This window comes from Rhinatrema bivittatum, chromosome 9 (assembly GCF_901001135.1).
Source record: "Rhinatrema bivittatum chromosome 9, aRhiBiv1.1, whole genome shotgun sequence".
NCBI lineage: Eukaryota > Metazoa > Chordata > Amphibia > Gymnophiona > Rhinatrematidae > Rhinatrema > Rhinatrema bivittatum.
This window is the reverse complement of record NC_042623.1, coordinates 110,438,348-110,462,656: the sequence shown is the minus strand read 5'-3', so window position 1 is coordinate 110,462,656 and position 24,309 is coordinate 110,438,348. Positions and strand designations below refer to the sequence as shown.

The 24,309-nt window shown below is 43.9% G+C and overlaps 1 protein-coding gene across 4 annotated transcripts in view; it reads right to left on the bottom strand.

The window, feature by feature from the left end:
• Positions 1-24,309, bottom strand: part of TMEM117 (transmembrane protein 117) — a 636,987-nt gene that overhangs the window by 8,448 nt on the left and 604,230 nt on the right. For all 4 annotated transcript variants that reach the window (XM_029616183.1, XM_029616185.1, XM_029616186.1 and 1 more), the window contains exon 7: positions 14,105-14,234. In XM_029616183.1, coding sequence (XP_029472043.1) covers positions 14,105-14,234 — 130 coding nt within the window. The remainder of the gene's footprint in view (positions 1-14,104; positions 14,235-24,309) is intronic.

Sequence of the window (24,309 nt, the reverse complement as noted above, 5' to 3'; positions counted from 1 at the left end):
ATATTTAAATATCTACTAGGTATTAGAGATGTGAATCGTGTCCTCGATTGTCTTAACGATCGATTTCGGCTGGGAGGGGGGAGGGAATCGTATTGTTGCCGTTTGGGGGGGGGTAAAATATCGTGAAAAATCGTGAAAAATCGTAAAAAAATCGAAAAAACGTAAAATCGCAAAACCGGCACATTAAAACCCCCTAAAACCCCCCCCGACCCTTTAAATTAAATCCCCCACCCTCCCGAACCCCCCCCCCCAAATGACTTAAATAACCTGCAGGTCCAGCGGCGGTCCGGAACGGCAGCGGTCCGGAACGGGCTCCTGCTACTGAATCTTGTTGTCTTCGGCCGGCGCCATTTTCCAAAATGGCGCCGAAAAATGGCGGCGGCCATAGACGAACACGATTGGACGGCAGGAGGTCCTTCCGGACCCCCGCTGGACTTTTGGCAAGTCTTGTGGGGGTCAGGAGGGCCCCCCCCCAAGCTGGCCAAAAGTTCCTGGAGGTCCAGCGGGGGTCAGGGAGCGATTTCCCGCCACGAATCGTTTCGTACGGAAAATGGTGCCGGCAGGAGATCGACTGCAGGAGGTCATTCAGCGAGGCGCCGGAACCCTCGCTGAACGACCTCCTGCAGTCGATCTCCTGCCGGCGCCATTTTCCGTACGAAAACGATTCGCGGCGGGAAATCGCTCCCTGACCCCCGCTGGACCTCCAGGAAACTTTTGGCCAGCTTGGGGGGGCCTCCTGACCCCACAAGACTTGCCAAAAGTCCAGCGGGGGTCCGGAAGGACCTCCTGCCGTCCAATCGTGTTCGTCTATGGCGCCGCCATTTTTTGGCGCCATTTTGGAAAATGGCGCCGGCCGAAGACAACAAGATTCAGTAGCAGGAGCCCGTTCCGGACCGCTGCCGTTCCGGACCGCCGCTGGACCCGCAGGTTATTTAAGTCATTTGGGGGGGGGGGGTTCGGGAGGGTGGGGGATTTAATTTAAAGGGTCGGGGGTGGGTTTTAGGGGGTTTTAGTGTGCCGGCTCACGAGTCTATAACGATTTATAACGATAAATCGTTAGAATCTCTATTGTATTGTGTTCCATAACGGTTTAAGACGATATTAAAATTATCGGACGATAATTTTAATCGTCCTAAAACGATTCACATCCCTACTAGGTATCTATGCACAAGAAGCAGAACTTTTTCAGTGGAATGGAGGCTCTGAATGAGGAGTCATGGGATGAAAATGAAAGGAGGTAGATTTAAGAGTAGGGCTTCTGATTTTTGGTTAAAACTGAAAAACCCCGAAAAAACACCCTTGATGGGGAAACTGGATTTTCAGTTTTAACAAATCCCCCCCCCCCCCCCCACACACACATCAAAAATAGGCCCATCTGATGGTGCTTTGATGATGTCATCCTGCTGCTTCAGCATTGCCCAAATGTTTTGGAGCAGGCCAACAGTAGCACAAGGCCCATGAGAGGGAACGGACACCGAGGGGCAGCAGGTTGCAGGGAGCCCAAGCTCTGCTATCTAAGAAGAGGATCATGGGAAGTATAAGCAGGGAAGGGAGTGGAATAAATGGGGAAGGAGAGAGCCTGCCACCAGCCCTCCAGCCATACAAACACATCCTGCCACACTCTCTAGCTACACACAGTGCAATGGATTGGGGAAAGGGAGGGGAGAGCCATACACACACCCTGCTGCTCCCTCCAGTCACATACACACACACATGCACTCTGCATCCTATTCTAGCCACATATATACACATACACACCCACACCCATACTCTCGTCCCCTCCAGCCATACACACTCTCTGCCACCCCTTCAAGCCACAAACATGCACACACACACCCACTGCCACTTCCATCATCCTACCACTTCACAATAGTCATATACACACACCGCGCAATACACCATGAAAAATGTACACCTTATTAAACTGAATTCATAAAAAAGCACCAAAATTTCAGTCTATGCCATAAAAATACAGATAAACACCATTTTTGGTATCCTATTGTAAAACTCTAGGAGCAGTTTAGGGAAATGTGACAGAGGACAGAAGAGAATAAACTCCAGCCATTCTTCGCAAGACTTTTATTATTTACACAAAATTGAAACAAGCAGAAACTTATCTCAGCAGTATTTAAAGAAAAGTCACAAGCAATCAAACATAAATAGTTATAGCAAATTCTATACTTCTTTCTTTCTGGGGGCCTCCTTGTTCTCAGTTGGGCCTTCTCTCTTATTTCCCAGCTAAGGAAAATGCCCTGGGACCAGAATTCCCTTCTGGACTGTGCCAGATATCTGGAGCTACTACTTTAAGGTGTTCTGAAGGTCTTTCTTGAATACTCCTCAACATACCTTCCCCTCAGCTTAATCTTCCTAAGCTGAGTCCCTGCCTGTACCAGGGATATTTCTCTGGCTAAGAAGTCAGCATTGGCATTCTCCTTATTGGCTCGATTCCATACCTTATAGTTGAAGGGCCTGAGGGCCAAGAACCATTTCATGACCCTACCATGGGGACGCCTTATTTCATGTGATCTACACAAGGGGTTGATGGTCTGTCACAAGTATAAATTGGCAGCCAAGCAGCTAATACCAGGAAGGCTTCTAAGGCCCACTTGATCACTAAAGCTTCTTTTTCAATTGTTAAATACAATTTCTCCCTCTCCATTAGCTTCCAGCTAATAAAGGTCATTGGGTGTTCCTGGCCATCTTTCTCTTGTGCCAGGACTGCTCCTAAGCCCACCTCCGAGGTGTCTGTCTGGGCCACGAACACCTGGTGAAGACCAGGCTTATCAGAAATGGTTCTGAGCATAGAGCCTTCTTTAAAAATCTGGAAGGATCAGAAGAGGTTCTTGAGAGAGCAACTCTCCTGATGACGTTTCTTTATTTTCAGGATCTTAATTTAGTAATGAAGCACTACTTTCAAAACTTTAATACTTCCTTCTATGGTGGTCAAGTTTGGATGTATCACGATTTTGCTAAAGCTACACAAGATCGCTGTAAGGCTTTCTTAAATATGAAAAAAGAAGTATTGGATAGTGGTGCATCATTTCTTCTATGATATCCTTGCAGATGTGTGGTAAGAAAGGGAAATAACACCTTTATTTTCTTTAGTGCAGATCAGCTGAGTAACTTCCTTAAAAACCAAAAGAGCCCACAGACTTAAACAGCACCCAAATAATCTAGGCATTTAATACATTTATGGGAGTTGAGTAACCACTATTTCTTTTTATTTACTGAAATTGTGTAAGAATCTCCATATTATAAAGACATTCCCTTGTTTAAAAGATTGTGTATTCAACAATAGAGATGGTTGAGCTGGTTAGCTCTATGTTGTTTTTTCTTTTTTTTTCTCTTTCTTTCTTTAACTTTAGGTTTGCTTGGTAATGATCTCATTATTTTGCTGTACAAAGATATATTTGCCTTGTATTTTATGTTGAAAAATCAATAAATAAATAATAATAATAAAAATCTGGAAGGTCCTGTCTGCATCCATGGATCAGCTGACCTTCTCTGGGCCTTCTTCTGCAGCAGACAAAGGAGTGGTTTGGAGTAGAGGAGTAACTTAGTGGTTAGAGCAGCAAGCTATGACCAAGGGGAAACTAGGTTTCAAATCCCTCTGTCACTTGTGACCTTGAGTAAGTCACTACTATCCATTGCCTCAGGTACAAAATTAGATTGTAAGTCCTGTGGGGATAGGGACATACCTATACAATCTGCTTTTATGTATGAGTTGAAGTACCAAAAAGTGGAATCTAAATCTTTTGTAGTATCTGATGAATCCTAAAAAGGCTCTCACCTTACTCTTTGTCTGCGGGGTGATCATTTTTATTTTTGTGCTTGAGGATGGATCTTCCCCTTCCCAAGGGAGTATCCAAGGTATTATACTTTTGAGCCCCTAGCAGGTATTTATTGGGGTTGGCCATCAGCCCAGCCTTCCATAGGACTGTAGGTGCTGCCTTTAGTTGGTTCAAATGTGTTTTCCAGTAGCCACTATATATAACAATGTCAAGAAAGGCTGTGACATAGTCCTGGTGTGGGCTTAATACGTAGGAAACCAACCTCTGGAACATAATGGGAGCTCCATGAAGTCCAAAATGCAGAACTGTAAACTGGAAGTGTAGAGAAAGTGTAGAGAAAGCTGTTTTCTCTTTTTCTGTTGGTGTAAGAAGGACCTGCCAATATCCCTTTTGTAACCCAGAATATTCATAAACTGTCTTCTTCCCAGCCATTCAATGAGTTTGTCTATGGGAGGTATCAGATAGGCATCAAGCTTTGAGGTCTCAGAGATTTTTCTGAAGTCTAAGGAGAACCGTATGCTACCATTTGGTTTAGGAAAAATGGGCAAAGACTAGGCCCTATTGTTTTTTTCTAATATGCTGAATCAGAGCATTTGTTTTGTCTAAGTCTCTAGCATATGACTCTGGCCTCTGGAATGGCTGCTGTCGAACCACCACTCCTGGAGGGGTAATGATATAATGGCAAGTGAGGTGAGTTCAGCCTGGAAAATTGGAAAATACATCCTTATTCTGGTTTACCAGCTGGTCTAGGTCAGTTTTTTTGAAGGGCAGAGAATTGGTCCCAAAAAGGGACAAGTGATAGTCTGGGCTTTGGTGAGATTTCTGGGCCAAAATTCTCTCCTGAACAAGGCCGCATGTTGGTACAACCCACTTCTTTAGGAGGGTCATATGGAAAATTTGAGCCTTCTTCCTTTTATCCAGTTGGGCCACTTTATAGTTCATGGGATATATCTCCTCCGCTACCTCATAAGGGCCTTGACAATGGGACAATAATTTACATTCTGAAGAGTATGAAGACATGGGATCCACATTGAAATAACTGTTGAACAGCGGACTGGTTATATTACAGGGCTTGGGTATCTTGGGCCTTCTCCAGACATAGGTGTGCAGCTTCTCTAGCCCTTCTTAGTTGTTCCTGGATCTGGATTACACAGATGACCAGGTTCCTTCCAGAAGTCAGTTCCTTCTCCAGTCTTCTCCCATTTATTAGTTTAAACATGAAAAAGTCTGTTGAGCTCTGTGAACTTCTTGGACTGCAAATAATACATAGGGCAACAACAAATTCCAGTTCTTGTCATTCTCCACAATGAACTTCCTCAGCATCTGCTTGAGGGTTTTGTTAAAACATTCCACCAGCCCACTGGTTTACGGATGATAAACTGAGGTTCCCAGGGTTTCATTAACCCTTGATTGGTTAATATTTCCTTGGCTAGTCCAACCTGGGAGTATGTCTCCATCAAGGCCATTGCTACCATTTGAGTCTTCATATTTCTCACACATACAGCCTCTGGCTACCTAGTAGCACAGTTCAGACTAAAATATATTTATTCCTGCAGCTGGACCTTTCAATGGAGTTTCTATGATGAACATTGGCACCAGGGGAGCTGCTTGAACCCCAGCAGGTTTAGTTAGGTGACACCCTTCAACCCACCCATACCCCCCCCACCCTCCCTCCCCTCACCCTTTCCTTTTACCCCGCCCACCTCTCACCCCATCGCCACCTTTCCACCCTGCTCCACTGTAACCCCAGTTAAAACTTACAACCTTTATGTTTAAATCAAGACACCGTTATTACCTGCTGTAACTGCTGTAAATAAGCTAATATTTTATATATATGTGTTTAATTGTTTAATAAGTTATCAATATAATCCACCATAACTGCTGTAATTAAGCTTTAATATATATCATTAAATAATCTATTTATCCTTCATTAACCGCTGTAATAATCAACCATGTTCTAACCTCGTTAAGCAACCTATCCTGTAAATACTGATACGTTCCTTGTACCTTTCTCAGCTGCTGTCTTTCCTCCTTTACCTCTCTCCCCCCTCTCCCCCCCCCCTTTTTTCGCTCCTGCTCCATTCCCCCACTCCCTGTTTTTTGTAATTTCCTCCTTTCTCAAGTTTATTGTAAACCGGCGTGATGTGCTTGCACGAACACCGATATATTAAAAGCTGTTAAATAAATAAATAAATAAATAAATATGTAGGACAGGATTGACTTGTATCATCAATCCTAGATAGGTATTTATATCTCTATGGGAGGCCCACCTAGTAACTCAAGGTGAGGTTTAGGTATTAGTGTAAGGGTTAGGGGCCACTTTGACATTCAAAGTGAGATGTACGAACAGAACAGTTCTCTCTTGTGAAGGTTTGATGACCCTCGGAGTGAGGAAACTCACCCAAAGATGAGATTTGTGCAATGTTCTCTCAACCTAGCTTGATGTTACCCAGATAGAGAGTCCATGAAGCTAGGTTGAGAGAACATTGCACAAATCTCATCTTTGGGTGAGTTTCCTGTTGCATTCGTGCCTGTTTTCACTCTCGCTCCACCCTCTCTACCTCTGTGGCAACTCCCTTCGGGTCTGACGGACAGATGTTGCCGCGGCTTCTCCTCATCGCTTCTTCCCAGTGTCCCCGGGCTGGCCTGATGCTGCGGATCCGCCATATTCCTGATGACATAAGGGCGCGTGAGCGAGCTCCAGAGTTTGTACCGGCAAGGGCACGAACCTCAGGGGCGTCCCCCCGTAGTGACGTCATCCGCTTCCACCTTAAAATGTCTTTGTTTGCAACTACGAATCAAGTTAGCAAGGGGAATTCTTTCTCCGCTGCTCTGCCTCCACAAACTTACCAAGGGATACCCGCTCTTCGGGGGCCCCGCTCTCTCTTCTTGATTTCAGATTCTAAGATGGGATCTGGTACTCACTCGTCGAGGGCCTACATCCCTGAATGCTCAGAAGACTCCGTATTGCCTGGAAGCGATCGCAGACATGAACACTTTGAGTTCTATTGCAAATAGGAACCGGTACTCGCTCCACGAGGGCCCATGTTCCTAATACTGAAGACTTTCTTCTGTCTAAGAAGTTATCACCTACCTATATCTTGTGAATTACTATTTCATATTGCAGAAAGGAACCAGTACTCGCTCCACGAGGGCCCATGTTCCTAAAACCCTTCAAAGACTCTCTTCTATAACCCTCCAGAGATTCTCTTCTATTTCAGAAGCCATCACATACACAGATATTGTGAGTTCTTATTCCAGATTGCATTTAGGAACCAGTACTCGCCTAAAGGCTCCTGATCCTGAATATACTGAAGACTCTCGGTTGCATAGGAGCCATTACAGATATATCTACAATTGTGAGTGTATCATCTACTGGTTATGTATCCAGCATACCCTGTCTACTCACTACCTATAGTCTCTCTCTACAGCTCAGCAAACTCAGAGATCACAGTTCCAGTATCTGAGGGACTTCAGCACTGCCGAGTACTTCAGCTCACTACTGCCACCTCTGGTGGTTCTACTACCTTTCTAATAAAGAACTATCTGTGTCTGTCTCCATACTCCAGCCTAGCCGGTGGTCCCTCTCAGGATATCCCCCTGGGGGCGTTGTCATCTGCCATCGGCCCAGGGATTCACCAACTTACATTGGGTGCTCTTCCCCACACTACAAGAGTTGTATTGTACAGACTGTCACTCCGTGGGGAGCCAACCCACTACAGATTGATAACTCCACCTACGGAGTATTATAAATTGCCAGCTCCTCCCCTTCGGGGTACAACATTGATCAGATTGCTGTTCCTCCCTTCTGGAGGAGCTGATCATTAACAGATTGCTAACCTCTTAACTGGAGAAGTACCGATTGCTAACTCCACCCCTCGGGGGAATTGATCGACATCAGATTGCTAACTCCTCCCCTCAGGGGAGCTGATCGATAACAGATTGCTAACTCCTCCCCTCGGGGGATATGGTCGATAACATTTCCTCACGCCAAGGGTCATCGAATCTTCACAAGAGAGCACTGTTCTGTTCGTATGTCTCACTTTGAATGTCAAAGTGGCCCCTAACCCCTACCCCTCTCTGTGACATCTGGGTGAGAATCATCATCAGAGGCTGTTGAACGTATTGGCACCTCGTGGACCTCAGTGCCTTACCTTCCTGCTTCATACCATCTATCTACAGCAGTACAATAAAGCCTTCCTGCTATCTGAGTTTAGCCAAGGGTCCACAATGCCACAAACACAACAATAACTAAGATAGCCAGGAATATTCAGGTATATTCAGCAGTGCGTCTATGACACTGAACATACAACACTAATTAGCCGGTTATGTATATTTAGTCACGTATGTATATTTGGGCATTAGCCAGTTGTGACAATTTGGGGCACTTAACCGGCTAGAAGATAGATAGAAAGGTGCCCAAATATTCATTTAGCCAGATAACTCCTGAGTTATATGGATAAATGCTTCTGAATATGGATCTTCACATCATCTCCAAGTCAAAACCAAAGATTCAAAGACTGACCCATATGCTTCCCTTAAATAAATTTGAGTATCTCTTTAATGCAATAAATTAACCAAAGAAGAGTCCATATCTTCATTTCTTAATAATGTAACTATATCATACTTGTTTAACTGCAGAAGTAAGTCAGAATTTATTCTAAGCTGCCACGCAACATTATATCATGCTGGATCTAGAATGTTCAAGCCCCCCCTAATGTTTTATCTAATGTCAACTTGGCATAGCTAATCCTAGTAGTCTTCACCTACCAGAAAAATTGTACTACCACAGACAAACAACTGAATGTCTTTCTGCCTGACCCAACAGGGAATAATTTGCAATGGCTATAGAATCTTAGGAAAAATTACCATCTTGTCTACAGCACAATAACTAAACAAAAACACTGGTAACTCCACCCACTTAATTAATAAAGAATTATTAAGGCCAATATTCAAAAAATCTACAATGAATAAGTTATCCAAACTTAGCAAAATTTAGCCAGATATGTTATCCTGGATATTCAGTGGGATAAGCGTTCCACTGAATATCTCTGATTAAAGTTATATGACTACCTTAAGCTTGATAGCATTTAAACCTAACCCACTACCTTTTGAATATTGCTGGTTAGGTTTTAAGTAATTGGCCTCATGCAGAAAAAAAAAACCAAGCTATCTCACAGGCCTAGTGGCCTTCCCAGGCTGAGCATCCCCACCCCTCCAAATGGATTAAAAAAAAGAAAAACAATACGTGGTCCAGTGCCAGCCAGCACCCCTCCCACCGCCTGCTCTCCAGTCGCAGATTTTTTATCTTCAAATACCCCCCAGCTTCCATTCCTCCCTGTCCTATCCTCCTACCCGAATCCTAACCCTCCCACCCTCTCAATCCTTTTAAGTGTGTCATTCTTGGATGGCTTTCATGTTTTAGTTCTTTTAGAACTCTGGGGTAGTTGCCTTCTGGTCCCGGTGATTAGTCTGTCAAACTGATATATTACATCGTCCATTCTCACAGATATTTGTTTAAATTGTTCAGAATTTCCACCATTAAAGAATGTTTCAGGTCTGTGTATGTTCCGAACATCCTCCTTAGTAAAGACCAAGGCAAAGAATTCATTCAGTTTTTCTGCTATTTCTTTGTCCCCCTTGAATACCCCCCTTTTCCCTCTCGGTCATCTAGTGGCCAAACTGACTCCTTCACAGGCTTTTTTGCTTCAAATGAGCTTGAAAAAAATTATTCATTTTTGCTGTGCTGGCAAGCTTCTTCACAAATTATTTTTTGTCCAGTCTCACTACTGTTTTACATTAACCTGCCAGTGTTTCTGCTCTTGGCTATTTTCATCATTTGGGTTTGTTTTATATTTTTTTAATGTTATCCTTTTAGCTTTAATTGTCTCCTCTACCTCTTCATTAAACTGTGCTGGCAGTCTTTTGGTCTTCCATCTACCTTTTTAATGCATAGAATATATTTTAAGAACATAAGAACAAAAGAAATTGCCATGCTGGGTCAGACCAAGGGTCCATCAAGCCCAGCATCCTGTTTCCAACAGAGGCCAAACCAGGCCACAAGAACCTGGCAATTACCCAAACACTAAGAAGATCCCATGCTACTGATGCAATTAATAGCAGTGGCTATTCCCTAAGTAAACTTTATTAATAGCAGTTAATGGACTTCTCCTCCAAGAACTTATCCAAACCTTTTTTGAACCCAGCTACACTAACTGCACTAAACACATCATCTGGCAACAAATTCCAGAGCTTTATTTGCGTTGAGTGAAAAAGAATTTTCTCCGATTAGTCTTAAATGTGAAACTTGCTAACTTCAAGGAATGCCCCCTGGTCCTTCTTTTATCCGAAAGTGTAAATAACGGATTCACATCTACTCTTTCAAGACCTCTCATGATTTTAAATACCTCTATCATATCCCCCACTCAGCCGTCTCTTCTCCAAACTGAACAGCCCTAACCTCTTCAGCCTTTCCTCATAGGGAAGCTGTTCCATCCCTTTATCATTTTAGTTGCCCTTCTCTGTACCTTCTCCATCGCAACTATATCTTTTTGAGATGTGGTGACCAGAATTGTACACAGTATTCCAGGTGCGGTCTCACCATGGAGCGATATAGAGGCATTATAACATTTTCCGTTTTATTAACCATTCCCTTCCTAATAATTTCTAACATTCTGTTTGCTTTTTTGACTGCTGCACACCTGAGCCGACGATTTTAAAGTATTATCCACTATGATGCCTAGATCTTTTTCCTGGGTGGTAGCTCCTATATAGAACCTAACATCGTGTAACTACAGCAAGGGTAATTTTTCCTATATGCAACACCTTGCACTTGTCCACATTAAATTTCATCTCTGCCATTTGGATGCCCAATCTTCCAGTCTTGCAAGGTCCTCCTGTAATGTATCACAGTCTGCTTGTGATTTAACTACTCTGAATAATTTGTATCATCCGCAATTTGATAACCTCACTCGTCGTATTCCTTTCCAGATCATTTATATACATATTGAACAGCACCGGTCCAAGTACAGATCCCTGAGGCACTCCACTGTTTACCCTTTTCCACTGAGAAAATTGACCATTTAATCCTACTGTCTGTTTCCTGTCTTTTAACCAGTTTGTAATCCACGAAAGGCCATCGCCTCCTACCCCCTGACTTTTTAATTTTCGTAGAAGCCTCTCATGAGGGACTTTGCCAAACGCCTTCTGAAAATCCAAATACACTATATCTACCGGTTCACTTTTATCCACATGTTTATTAACCCCTTCAAAAAAATGAAGCAGATTTGTTAGGCAAGACTTCCCTTGGGTAAATCCGTGTTGACTGTGTTCCATTAAATGATGTTTTTCTATATGCTCTACGATTTTGATCTTGAAAATAGTTTCCACTATTTTTCCTGGCACTGAAGTTAGGCTCACTGGTCTATAGTTACCCGGATCGCCCCTGGAGCCTTTTTTAAATATTGGGGTTACATTGGCCACCCTCCAGTCTTCAGGTACAATGGATGATTTTAATGATAGGTTACAAATTTTAACTAATAGATCAGAAATTTCATTTTTGAGTTCCTTCAGTACCCTAGGATGCATACCATCCAGTCCAGGTGATTTGCTACTCTTTAGTTTGTCAATCTGGCCTACTACATCTTCCAGGTTGACAGTGATTTTCGTTCAGTTCATCTGACTCATCACCCCTGAAAACCATCTCCGGAACTGGTATCCTCCCCAACATCCTCATTAGTAAACACAGAAGCAAATAATTCATTTAGTTGTTCTGCAATGGCCTTATCTTCCCTAAGAGCCCCTTTAACCCCTCGGTCATCTAATGGTCCAACCGACTCCTCACAGGTTTCTTGCTTTGGATATACTTTAAAAAGGTTTATTATGAGTTTTTGCCTCTATGACCAACTTCATTTCAATTCTCTCTTCGCCTATCTTTCAATATGCAAACTTTACCCTTTGTACTTCTTTTAATTTTTATTTCTAATTGCCTCATTCTGTCATAGTCTTCCTTTTTAAAGTTATAAACTACAGCACTAATTTTACTTAATGTCCTCCCTCCAGTGATTATGCCAAATCTGATTGCATTACAATTGCTATTGCTTAGTAGCCCCACAATAGTAACTACTTATACCAGGTCATGCGTTCTACTGAGGAGTAGAGCTAATGTAGCTTCCCTTTTCCTTGGTTCTAGGAACAGCTGCTCCAGGAAGCAGTCATTTATGGTATCTAGAAACTTAATACTCTAGCATTAGGGCTGGTGCTAGCTTTTTGCTGCCCTGGTCGAACAAGAATGTGCTGCCCCCTCCCCCCCCCCCCTTGTTCATTCATTGTCTGTCTTGGGCTCACCAAAAAAAATAATCCCAGCTCCCTCCATGTGATAAAACTTTAAAAACTGACAAACCACCCCCTCCCCTGGTGAATTTTCTAGCCTTCTACAATGACACCCCCCCCCCCCCACACACACACACACACACACACTGCAACTTTCCCCTAGGCCAGCTCCACACACACAGTTAAGAGTTACGCATTTATAATAATATTTTACATGACAAATATCAAAGTACCGTATTCTGAGGTAAAACTAATCACTTAAATTATATTTACATGCACTGCTGTGATGCCAACCTGAATTCCCTGCAAAAACACACTTGAACTCGTATTTTATATTTTTTATATTTTGCTTTCGGAACTTCAAAGCAGATTACATTCAGTACTGTAGGTATTTCCCATCCCTAGAGAGCTTACATTCTAATGTTGTACCTGAAGCAATGGAGGGTAAACTGACTTGCCCAAGGCCACAAAAGGAACAGTAGGATTTGAACGCTGGTTTTCCTGGTTCATAGCCCACTGCTCTAACCCACTAAGCTACTCCTCACTCCTATATGGTATCAGCCCTACTGAATCACCCTAAAACACTAATCCGCTTCCTATTAGAGAATACCTACCTCAATCACACATGCAGATCATAAACAGACCCTCATCAAATACAGAATATAGCAACCATAAAGTAGAAATATAAAAGTGACAAAACCTGAACTGGAAACCACAAGAAGGCACACTCTCTATGAAGTGCAACAATAAAAAAAACAGAACTATTATTATTCCTCAAACATGAGAGGCTTCTAAGAAAACTAAAAAGTCATGTGATAGGAGGTGATGTCCTTTTGTGGACTGCAAGCTGGTTAAAAGACAGGAAACAGTTTTCATAGTGGAAAAAGGTAAACAGTGGAGTGCCTCAGGGATCTGTACTTGGAACGGTGCATTTTAATATATTTCAAAATGATCTGGAAAGGGTTACGACAAGTGAGATGATCAAATCTGCGGATGACACAAAATTATGTAGAGTAGTTAAATCTCAAGAAGATTGTGATGAATTGCAGGAGGACCTTGTGAGACTGGAAGACTGGGCTTCCAAATGGCAGATGAAATTTAACGTGGAGAAGTGCAAAGTGATGCATATAGGGAAAAATAACCCATGCTATAGTTACACAATGTTAAGTTCTATCTTAGGTGTTACCACCCAGGAAAGAGATCTAGGCGTCATAATGGATAATACATTGAAATTGTCGGCTCAATGTGCTGTGGCGATCAAAAAAGCAAACAGTTTAGGAATTATTAGGAAGGGAACAGCAAATAAAACAGAGGATGTCATAATACCTCTGTATCGCTCCCATGGTGAAACTGCACCTTGAAGACTGTGTGCAATTCTGGTCACCGGATCTCAAAAAGGATATAGCAAGAAGGGCAACCAAAATAAGGGGAATGGAACGGCTGCACTATGAGGAAAGGCTTAAGCATTTAGGGCTGTTCAGTTTGGAGAAGAGACGACTGAGGGGGGATATCACAGAATTCTACAAAATAATAAAAGGACATGAATAAGTTAATGTAAATTGGTTACTTACTCTCTCAGATAATAGAAGGACCAGGGGGCACTCCATGAACTTAGTAAGTAGCTCATTTAAAACAAATCGACGAAAATTCTTTTTCACTCAGCACATACTTAAGCTCTGGAATTCATTGCCAAAGGATGTGGTTACAGCATTTAGTGTAACTGGGTTTAAAAAAGGTTTGGATAAGTTCCTAGAGGAAAATTTCATAATATCTCTCTCTCATCATGTGTTGGTTAATGCCTTCAAAACATGTTAAAGTGTTTACACTACTAACCAGAAAACCATACATTAAGGAAGTTTATAATAAAGACATAAAAAATCAGTACTCTAAAGATGAAAACTATTAATGACAAATTACATTTTATATGCAAAATAAAATATGACTGCTCTTGATAATCCTTACTAAAAAGACTGTCACAATACCTGTTATGTGAATATGATATTCTTCCTTGAAGATTCGTTGCAAACGAGGTAATCTTAGCTGTAAATGTGCAGTGGGCAAGCCAGGAAGATTCACATCCACATCACCCATAAAATGCGGAAATTCCCAATCCTAACAGGTCAAAAATAATAATTAAAAAAAAAAATTGTGAAATTACAGAAAATGTTTTCCTTTATAATTAGCTGTAAGAACAGTACAAATTGTATTTGTGAATGCTTAGAAACCTTATTTAATATAACTCAGACAGCTAATAGATGCATCAGTGTGACCTTGATTAAGATACATGAATAGGCATTCTGCTCTGTGCTGCTATACAACAGAGAATTCAATGTTTAAATAAATAGAATGAAATGTTCAGATTATACACATGGGCATTCATTTTCAAAATAAAGACATGAACCTTGACTGAAAAAAAGGGCAAATTTAATTTCCAAATATGCAAGCTTATACTTTGCATTTTCAAGAACAGCTCATCAGCAATGTAGGAAGATAAGCCACGTTTAACCACTGGAAAGCACCGAATATGAATCATAATAGCCAAAGACAGATGCAGACAAATATGCTGACAGGCCCAAAAACACTGTTACAGCTAAAAAAAAAAGGAGAAACTTTGCCCAGATGAGAACAATGATATTTATCAAGATCTGCCTGTTTGTAAGCTCCTGTGTAAATAAAACTAAGGTAGAGGGACAATGCAGCAACTTAAGCTCAGAAGCAGAAGTCACTGACCGGCCAAGGGAAGCCCAAAGGTCAGAGGGATCCTCACCCTTGGATGAACGGGGAGCATTCTGAAATGGAGAAAAATGCTTACACTGGCATACAGCTTGGCATACAGAAATGGCAGGACCCTTCCCCCTGAAGAAAAGGAGAGGGGGAAAAGACTGCAATGCGGCAAAGACCCTCTATCCACTACATGATTATGCTGAAGCTTATGCATATTTATCAGATGGAAATTATAAGATGGGGGGGGGGGGCAAATAAGGAGACAAAGTGGACCCAAAGCAGCCCAGCAATCCCTGCTAATCGAGGAGGGAGAAGGCTAGGTGTGGCTAACAGACCAGAGAGAGAAAACGCCTTGCCTAGGGTCAGACGGTGGCATGAAGTCTGAGGCGGTGTGCTCTGCCAGTACCAGACCCAGAAGCAAGCCCCCTCCCCTGCCCACATTCTACAGACCTCTGCTTCAGAGGGAAACAGGGAAATTGCCAGAAGTCTTAATATATTAGGAAGGCTATGGTTTATGACATGTTTGAAACCAACCATGATACAGATGTTTCTTTAGGGTAAATTGTTGCTTAGTGGCCAGGACGTTAGAGACAGGAATTGTTGTTATCTTCTAAATGCTAAATTCTGCCAAATCTGATAAATAAAAGTCTAATTCGGAGGAGAACGTGTTGTCTTTTCCTGCACTTAGGATTGGGAAGTGAAGTAGGAGGGGAACTGGAAGTGTCCTGTAGCAGTCAGGTCCCTTCTCCCCTAAACTTACAGTACACCACTGCAACATGCACAAATGAAAGGACAAAGGTTTTGTCTGATGCTGAAGATCATTCACAATGGTAATTAGTCAAACACCATATTGCTAGCACCCCCTATTTATTTAATATAAAAAAGAAAAATGTTAATTATGAAGAAGGCAGAAAGACATTTACAGAAAACAAGGTAGAAGGAAAGAAAGGCAAAGCAGGATTAAAATCTAAATTCTAATGTGAGCCAGTTTTTAATATTATAGGGATCATAATCTACAAAGGTCAGACTGATGCAGAATGGGGATGAAAAAGTAAATGTCAATCCCCACCATTTTGAACTCCCTTTGGCAAACTGCCAGATATTTAGGTTTTCCCAAATAGCACTATCATGATTAGAAGATGTGAATCGGAACCGGAATCGGATCTGTTCCGGTTTCAACATCTTAAAATTTTTATCGTCCGGGTTCGATTTTTTTTTTTGTTATTGGCTGTGGCCCGATCCGATACACAAAAACCCCCTCCCCCCACCCTCCCGAACCCACAAAAAAACGTTTTAAAATTACCTGGTGGTCTAGTGGGGGCGCGGGGAGCGATCTCCCGCTCTCGGGCCATCGGCTGCGTTAATAAAATGGCGCCGATGGCAGGAGATCTCGCCGGACCCCCCGCTGGACCACCAGGTAATTTAAAAACATTTGGGGGGTTTTCGGGAGGGTAAAGGGGATTCGTTTTAAAAGGGTCGGGGTGGGGTTAGGGGGTTATTTTGGTGTGCCGGTTTTCCCACCCTCCCCCCAAATACTCCCGTACCCGATTAACGATTTTTCATGATAAATCGAGGGGAATTTGTATTGTATCACGCACTCTTAACGATTTTTGACGATTTAAAAAAATATCGGACAATTTTTTTAAATTAGTCAAAAAACGATTCACATCCCTAATCAGATAAGGGAACCCAGAAGAGCTGACCCACCAGCTCCCCAAGGGGAACCAATTGACTTCTATGTCCCTGTAACTGTAATCTTTCCAACTATTGTAGCTGGGGAGGGCAGTTATTTGCTGTGGCTTGAGAAAAGATATTTGGAGCATGCGGATGCAGACACCATGAATACTAGAGATTGTGAATCGTGTCCTCGATCGTCTTAACGATTGATTTCGGCTGGGAGGGGGGAGGGAATCAATATTGTTGCCGTTTGGGTGTTAAAGTTATCGTGAAAATCGTGAAAATCGTGAGCCGGCACACTAAAACCCCCTAAAACCCACCCCCGACCCTTTAAATTAAATCCCCACCCTCCCAACCCCCCCCCCAAATTCCTTAAATACCTGGGGGTCCAGCGGCGGTCCGGAACGGCAGCGGTCCGGAACGGCCTCCTGCAATTGAAATCGTGTTGTCTTCAGCCGGCGCCATTTTTCAAATGGCGGTGCAAAATGGCGGCGGCCATAGACCAACATGATTCGACTGCAGGAGGTCGTTCCAGACCCCACTGGACTTTTGGTAAGTCTTGTGGGGGTCAGGAGGCCCCCCCCAAGCTGGCCAAAAGTCCCTGGGGGTCCAGCGGGGGTCCGGAAAACGATCTCCTGCCGCGAATCGTTTTTCATACGGAAAATGGCGCCGGCAGGAGATCGACTGCAGGAGGTCGTTCAGCGGTGGTCCGGACCCCCGCTGAACGACCTCCTGCAGTCGATCTCCTGCCGGCGCCATCGACTGCAGGAGGTTGTTCAGCGGCGGTCCGGAACCCCCGCTGAACGGCCTCCTGCAGTCGATCTCCTGCCGGCGCCATTTCCGTACGGAAAACGATTCGCGGCAGGAGATCATTTTCCGGACGCCCGCTGGACCCCCAGGGACTTTTGGCCAGCTTGGGGGGGCCTCCTGACCCCCACAAGACTTGCCAAAAAGTCCAGCGGGGGTCCGGAATGACCTCCTGCAGTCGAATCGTGTTGGTCTATGGCCGCCGCCATTTTGCGCCGCCATTTTGAAAAATGGCGCCGGCTGAAGACAACACGATTCAATTGCAGAAGGCCGTTCTGGACCGCTGCCGTTCCGGACCGCCGCTGGACCCCCAGGTAATTTAAGGCATTTGGGGGGGGGGGTTCGGGAGGGTGGGGGATTTAATTTAAGGGGGGGGGGTGGGGTTTTAGGGGGTTTTAGTGTGCCGGTTTTCCCTGCCCTCCCCCTTCCCCCGATTTACGATTTTTTTGACGATAAATCGGGGGAATTGGTATTGTATCGTGGCCCTAATGATTTTTGACGATTTAAAATATATCGGACGATATTTTAAATCGTCAAAATAACGATTCACATCCCTAATGAATACCCTCAGCTCTGCCTCACAATTATGTATCTTTAATTTGGCACTCAGAAGACTCTAGCCCTAATGTATTTACTATGGCTCAGGGGTAGGAGTAAATCTGTTTTTCCATGCAGTACTCATTATCCTGTATGGGAGGAAAGTTATACGGTGTCCTTTACTTCTCATTGTTTGATTTTCCTCCCATTCATTTGGAAGAAAAAAAGGAGTTTTAGAAAGATCCCAAAAAGTACCATTGCTGCAGCCTTCCTAGGACTCAATGCTACTATTATAAAGGGGAAAATGCTGTAGAGAAACCTTCCTTAAAGACCAAATGAATCCTTAGAAAAGGAACACCACCCACTTCCCCCGCCTTCATCTCAAACCACCACACTTTCTGAGAAGTTTGTTTCTCTTGCTTGAAGAAGTAACATTAACTGGATGCCAAGGTGATGAGTGAGGATCAACTGGGAAGCAATTTGGCATAATATAGCAGAGATGGCATTCATGCTTAAAAGTACATTTCTACAGAAACTCACAAATACTTATACCTTAAATAAAATCATATATGTATATCGTTCATCTCAGTAAGTCTATGGTGAATAATTTGAGATTTGTGGAATTTTTTTCAGTACAGGCATATAGACCAATATTTAAAAACAGATTATATGATTTTCAAACTTCTGCAGTGCAGGGTTTTTGGTACATGAGGATTAAGCACACCGAGGAAAAAAAAAAAAAGAGGTCAATATTCAGATGCTGGTTGGCTTGCAAAGTTGGCTGGATAAACTTATCTGGATACTCAGAGACATGCCTGCGCCGCTGAATATACCCAGCTATGTCAAAGTTAGCCAAATAAGTTTAGGACTGTTTATTGTGAGTACTAAAGTTATCCGGCTATTAGGGTCATTTATCAAATTGCTATAAGGCGTTTTCGCATGCGTTAGCAACATAACTCATGTGTAAGCAAATCAGAAAAGAGGGAGGAGTTTGGGGTGTGATTTGTGACTGAGTTGACAATTTTGCAAAGCTGCATCACACAGCTTTAACTATATCTTTTTCATTAGTGTTAAGTCGTGCAATAGGGCATTTGCACATGCTGTTTTTAAGCTCCTGGAGTCAGCTTAGCTGTCAGGACCCTTCTATACCCATGGGGGAGAGGGAGAGGAGGGGGGGAGGGGGAGGGGAGGGGGAGGGGAGAGGGGAGGGGGAGGGGGAGAGAGAGAGAGAGACTAGCCATAATGCCCTCATCCTAGGTAGGTATTTCTATCTCTATAGGAGGCCCACCTAGTAACTTGAGGTGAGGTTTAGGTATTAGTGTAAGGGTTAGGGGCCACTTTGACATTCAAAATGAGACGTACGAACAAAACAGTGCTCCCTTGTAAAGATTTGATGACCTTCGGAGTGAGAAAACTCACCCAAAGATGTGATTTGTGCAATGTTCTCTCAGCCTAGCTTGATGTTACCCAGGTAGAGAGTCCATCAAGCTAGGTTGAGAGAACACTGCACAAATCTCATCTTTGGGTGAGTTTCCTCACTCCAAGGGTCATCAATCTTCACAAGGGAGCACTGTTCGGTTCGTACGTCTCATTTTGAATGCAAAGTGGCCCCTAACCCCTACACTAATACCTAAACCTCACCTCGAGTTATTAGGTGGGCCTCCTATAGAAATATAAATACCTACCTAGGATGAGGGCATTATGGCTAGCCAGGCTGATTCTCACTTTTTCTCTCTCTCTCGTTGTAGAAGGGCCCTGACAGCTAGGCTAGCTCTCTGGGAGCTTAGACCTACTAAACATGGTCCCCCCATTGGTTGTATTTAGGAAATACAACAATTCTGGCATTTATCGCAATTTGCGGTAACTTAGCGCTTTGCATAAGTATTAGCGCAAATTGTGATAAACTGCCTATTACCATAAAACTCACCCTTTTTCCTATCACACGCGATATTTAGTGCATTTTGATAAATCCAGGCCTATGTTATTTATTTATTTAATGTTTTTTCTATACTGACATTCGTTAGATACATCACATCGGTTTACACTGTAACAAACAGTAGCAAGAATTTGCTTTTACAGAGAACATATGAGTTAAAACAGTATAGTTGTGGTTACAGGGGGCGGGACAGTGGGAGAGAAAAATAGATGAAACAAACAACATGAGTAGGGGTGGAATGGTATTAGGAATTTGAGGGTTGTGGGCTCGGCTAAGGTATATATAACTGGGGAGAGTATAAAAGCAACGGCGGGTTACTATTTACAAATTAGGGTAAATTATATATAGAAAAAGCAATAATTTATTATGTTATGTTATGTTAGATAGATAATGCTGAAAATCTTACTTAGCTAGATAGCTGGCTCTGTCCTGGAATACCCCATTCTGCCCCTCAACTAGCCAGATCACTTTTTAGCTGGATAAATAAATATCCAGCTATCTCAGGGCCAATTAGTGTAGTGGGATTTTCAAATCCCACCATTTGTCTGACTAAGCCCCTGTCATGTTAATTTAATAGTTCTAAAATAAATCCCTTAGATAATCAGTACTACAACCCAACTAGCTGAAGAAGAAAGATACCTGTGAGAGTGCGCAGTGGGGCAGTAGGATCCTAAGCCCCGCAAGCTGAAGAAATGAGAGCGTTGTGGGACAGACAGTGATGCTGTACAGTTGGATCAGAGCAGTGGTAGCCACTGCCAGTACAGGCCAGGGGAGTTGAGATGAGAGAAAAGGGAGGGAGATAGAGAATGCTGGGGATGAGCTGGAGGGGAAGGGATATTGTAGACAGAATTGAGTAAGACTGTTATGACTGGGAGAGAGAGACTGGTAAAGCTGGGGAAAAAAAGACGGCCAGTTGGACTGTGGTTGGGGAAGTAGGGGGGGCAAGAAAGAGTGAGAGGTTAGAAAAGAAGGTGCCTGGGGGAGACATAGAATGAGGGGAAAGCTACTGTGGGGAGGCGCTAAAGAAGAAGGAGAAACTGGTGAGGTTTGGCTGTGGGGAAGGAATAGAAACTGTGGTAGAAGGAAAGACTTGTGGGGGAGGAGTCATGGAGACAGAGCCTGGTGAGGATGGGCTGGAAAGAAAGTGGGTGGAACAAGCTGGGAATCCTCAAAACATCGGGAGGCTGAAAATGGTCCATAACCCAAAAAGGTTGGGAAACCACTGGCGTATATTCTTTCCAATCTTGTTTCTTAAGGGATTAAATAACTACAGTTCATATAAAACCAAAGAAAGCTAAATATAATGTTTGTTGCCTTTTTGATTTTCAAAGCAATAAAATACTCAAAATCTTTCCAGATTTATACCCTGAATACTCCACTGGAAAAATATCACTCACCAGGGCAGTAAATCTCCATTCTGTGGGACAGGACACCCTTAGATTTAAAGGGCTGATAAGGTTAATGAGCCTGCATTTGAGAGCTCCTTTTAATGTGATTTTGCTTGCTTGCATCATGTCCCAACAATAAAGTGTGGCCTCAAAGCTTGTATACTCTTACAGTGTGCTTTCTCCTCTGTACAGCAGCCAGCACTCGGGTAAGCCTGTCACAGAGCTGCTGAAAACAAAAGGATTTGAGGATGGAGTATGATAGAGTCCTGAGCCCTGGGTTTCTTGAGGCAGATTTTTCAAGACTCTATGCAAGAGTCAGCAAAGTCTGTGGCAATTCTATGGCAAATTTGCTTAATTTCCTCATAGAGATTCCCAAAAAAGTCAATTTTTTTATTGAAAACAATTTGTTTTAGTTTTTAAACAATATTTATACAAATAGAAATTTGCCAAGTACAAAAAAAATCAGGAATTATCGATATAAGTTACAAACTTTTTAACTGTGAAATGTCGCTTTAATTTTGAATAGTGCAATCATCCTTTTTACATTTATTGAGAATGTCCTTGTCTTTCCAAGTATATGAGTTACATTTACTAAAAATGCTCTTCATAGCAGAAGTTTATCATGCAGCTAATTACACACAGAAAAGTATGTGCATATATATTAGGTATATGGTAATAGATTTAAAAAACGGGTTGAATTAATACAAGTTTGAAACTTTTCAGCAGAAGTGCCAGTTGTCAAGACTTCTATAAATTGAAATTAATGCCCTCTTTGCCAGCTGTGGGACGGCAGCAGATGCAGACTTCCAAAAACACATTCAAATCTTTGTACTTGGGTATTGGTTGGCCACATATTGAGTGCAAAAAATCTCTGTATAAAGATGAAATGTTTCTAAAGCGACATCACTCTATCCAGGTATATATCCTAACCATGTTTTGGTTTGATTTAAGAGCTCTTTGAGAGATCAAACACTCTGACTGCATTCGCTGTTCAACTTCAATTTCCACCTTTCCCCCATGTTTCCTTTCAGGACAGGGGGGATAGGGGGAACAGGAGGAGAGGGGCTGGATTAGGGGAAGAATGGCTCTTCTTTCATCAGCTCTGTCTGATCCAGCCTTGGCCTCACTCGCCTCCTCCTGTTCCCTGCAGGCTGTTTGTGAGAGGGCGTACAGAAGCAGGAACAGAGAGCTAGCTCAGACTGAAGGCTGGCATCCTGTGGCTTATTTAAATGTCTGAATTAGAGGGGTAGAGAAACTTCAGGAATGTTCATTGTGTAGCAGGTTGTATAATATGTACCAACATACAGGTCTATCCAGTACCGAGCGGTAGGAAGAGCTGCGTTAGTGCCCGGCGCACCCGCGGTTGCCGCACGCACAGTGCAGCTCACCTACCGCTCGATCCTGAACTATAATTTCATGCAAATGTAAACCGCGTCTAAGAAGGGTCCGTGAAGCGTTAGGCCCGCGCAACCCATTTTACTGGATAGAGCACTTATACAGTATCCTGGGTGCGCGGGCCTAACGCTTCACGCCACGCTGGTATCTGTCATTTCAAATGTCATTTGAAATGACAGATACCAGGAAGTCGGGACTAGGGATGTGAATCGTTTTTTGACGATTTAAAATATCGTCCGATATATTTTAAATCGTCAAAAATCGTTAGGGCCACGATACAATACCAATTCCCCCGATTTATCGTTAAAAAATCGTAAATCGGGGAAGGGGGAGGGCAGGGAAAACCGGCACACTAAAACCCCCTAAAACCCACCCCTGACCCTTTAAATTAATCCCCCACCCTCCCGAACCCCCCCCCAATGCTTTAAATTACCTGGGGATCCGGCGGTGGTCCAGAACGGCGGCGGTCCGGAACGGCCCCCTCAATAGAATCGTGTTGTCTTCAGCCGGCGCCATTTTTCAAAATGGCCACCGCAAAATGGCAGCGGCCATAGACAAAAACGATTCGACGCAGGAGGTCGTTCCGGACCCCCGCTGGACTTTTGGCAAGTCTTGTGGGGGTCAGGAGGCCCCCCCAAGCTGGCCAAAATTTTTCTGGGAGTCCAGCGGGGTTCCGGGAGCGATTTCTTGCCGCGAATCGTTTTCGTACGGAAAATGGCGCCGGCAGGAGATCGACTGCAGGAGGTCGTTCAGCATGGCGCCGGCTGAAGACAACACGATTCTATTGAGGGGGCCGTTCCGGACCGCCGCCGTTCTGGACCACTGCCGGATCCCCAGGTAATTTAAAGCATTGGGGGGGGGGGGGTTCGGGAGGGTGGGGGATTTAATTTAAAGGGTCGGGGTGGGTTTTAGGGGGGTTTAGTGTGCCGGCTCACGATTTTAACGATTTTTCACGATAGTTTACACACCAAAACGGCAACAATACGATTCCCTCCCCCTCCCAGCCGAAATCGATCGTTAAGACGATCGAGGACACGATTCACATCTCTAGTCGGGACTGCCAGTCCCCCCTCCCCTCCTCCCGAAGCAGGGCGCGAAAAGCAGCCTTGCTCCGGGAGGAGGGGAGAAGGGACTGGCAGTACGAAGCGACTTACTTTTTGCAGCCCCCTCCGGACATCGGACGACCTCTCCTGCCTCCAGCTGCTCGCGAAGATGGACGCCTGCAAAAAGTAAGTCGCTTCGTCTCTTCACACTGTCAGTGTCTCTTCTTCCCTCCTACCGGAGCAAGGCTGCTTTTCGCGCCCTGCTTCGGGAGGAGGGAAGAAGAGACACTGACAGTGTGAAGCGGCAAAGCAACTTACTTTTTGCAGCCCCCTCCGGACATCAGACCTCTCCTGCCTCCCGCTGCGTGACTTACTTTTTTTTGCAGCCCTCCAGCCATCAGCAGGAACGGATCGTGGCTCCCCTGCCTCCCGGCGAAGATGGACGCCTGCACGGGGGAAAGCGGCCCCTGTGCGTGCAATTGGCCACTCAAGACGTGACGCTCAAGATGTGACGTCACGACGTTTGGCGTCACGGCATGTGGCGTCACGTCTTGAGCGGCCAATTGCACGTAGCCGCGCGTATCTTATAAAATCCGGGGTCGGCACGCGCAAGGGGGTGCACATTTGTGCAACTTGCGCGCGCCGAGCTCAGCGCGCGCTGCCTGTTCCCTCCGAGGCCG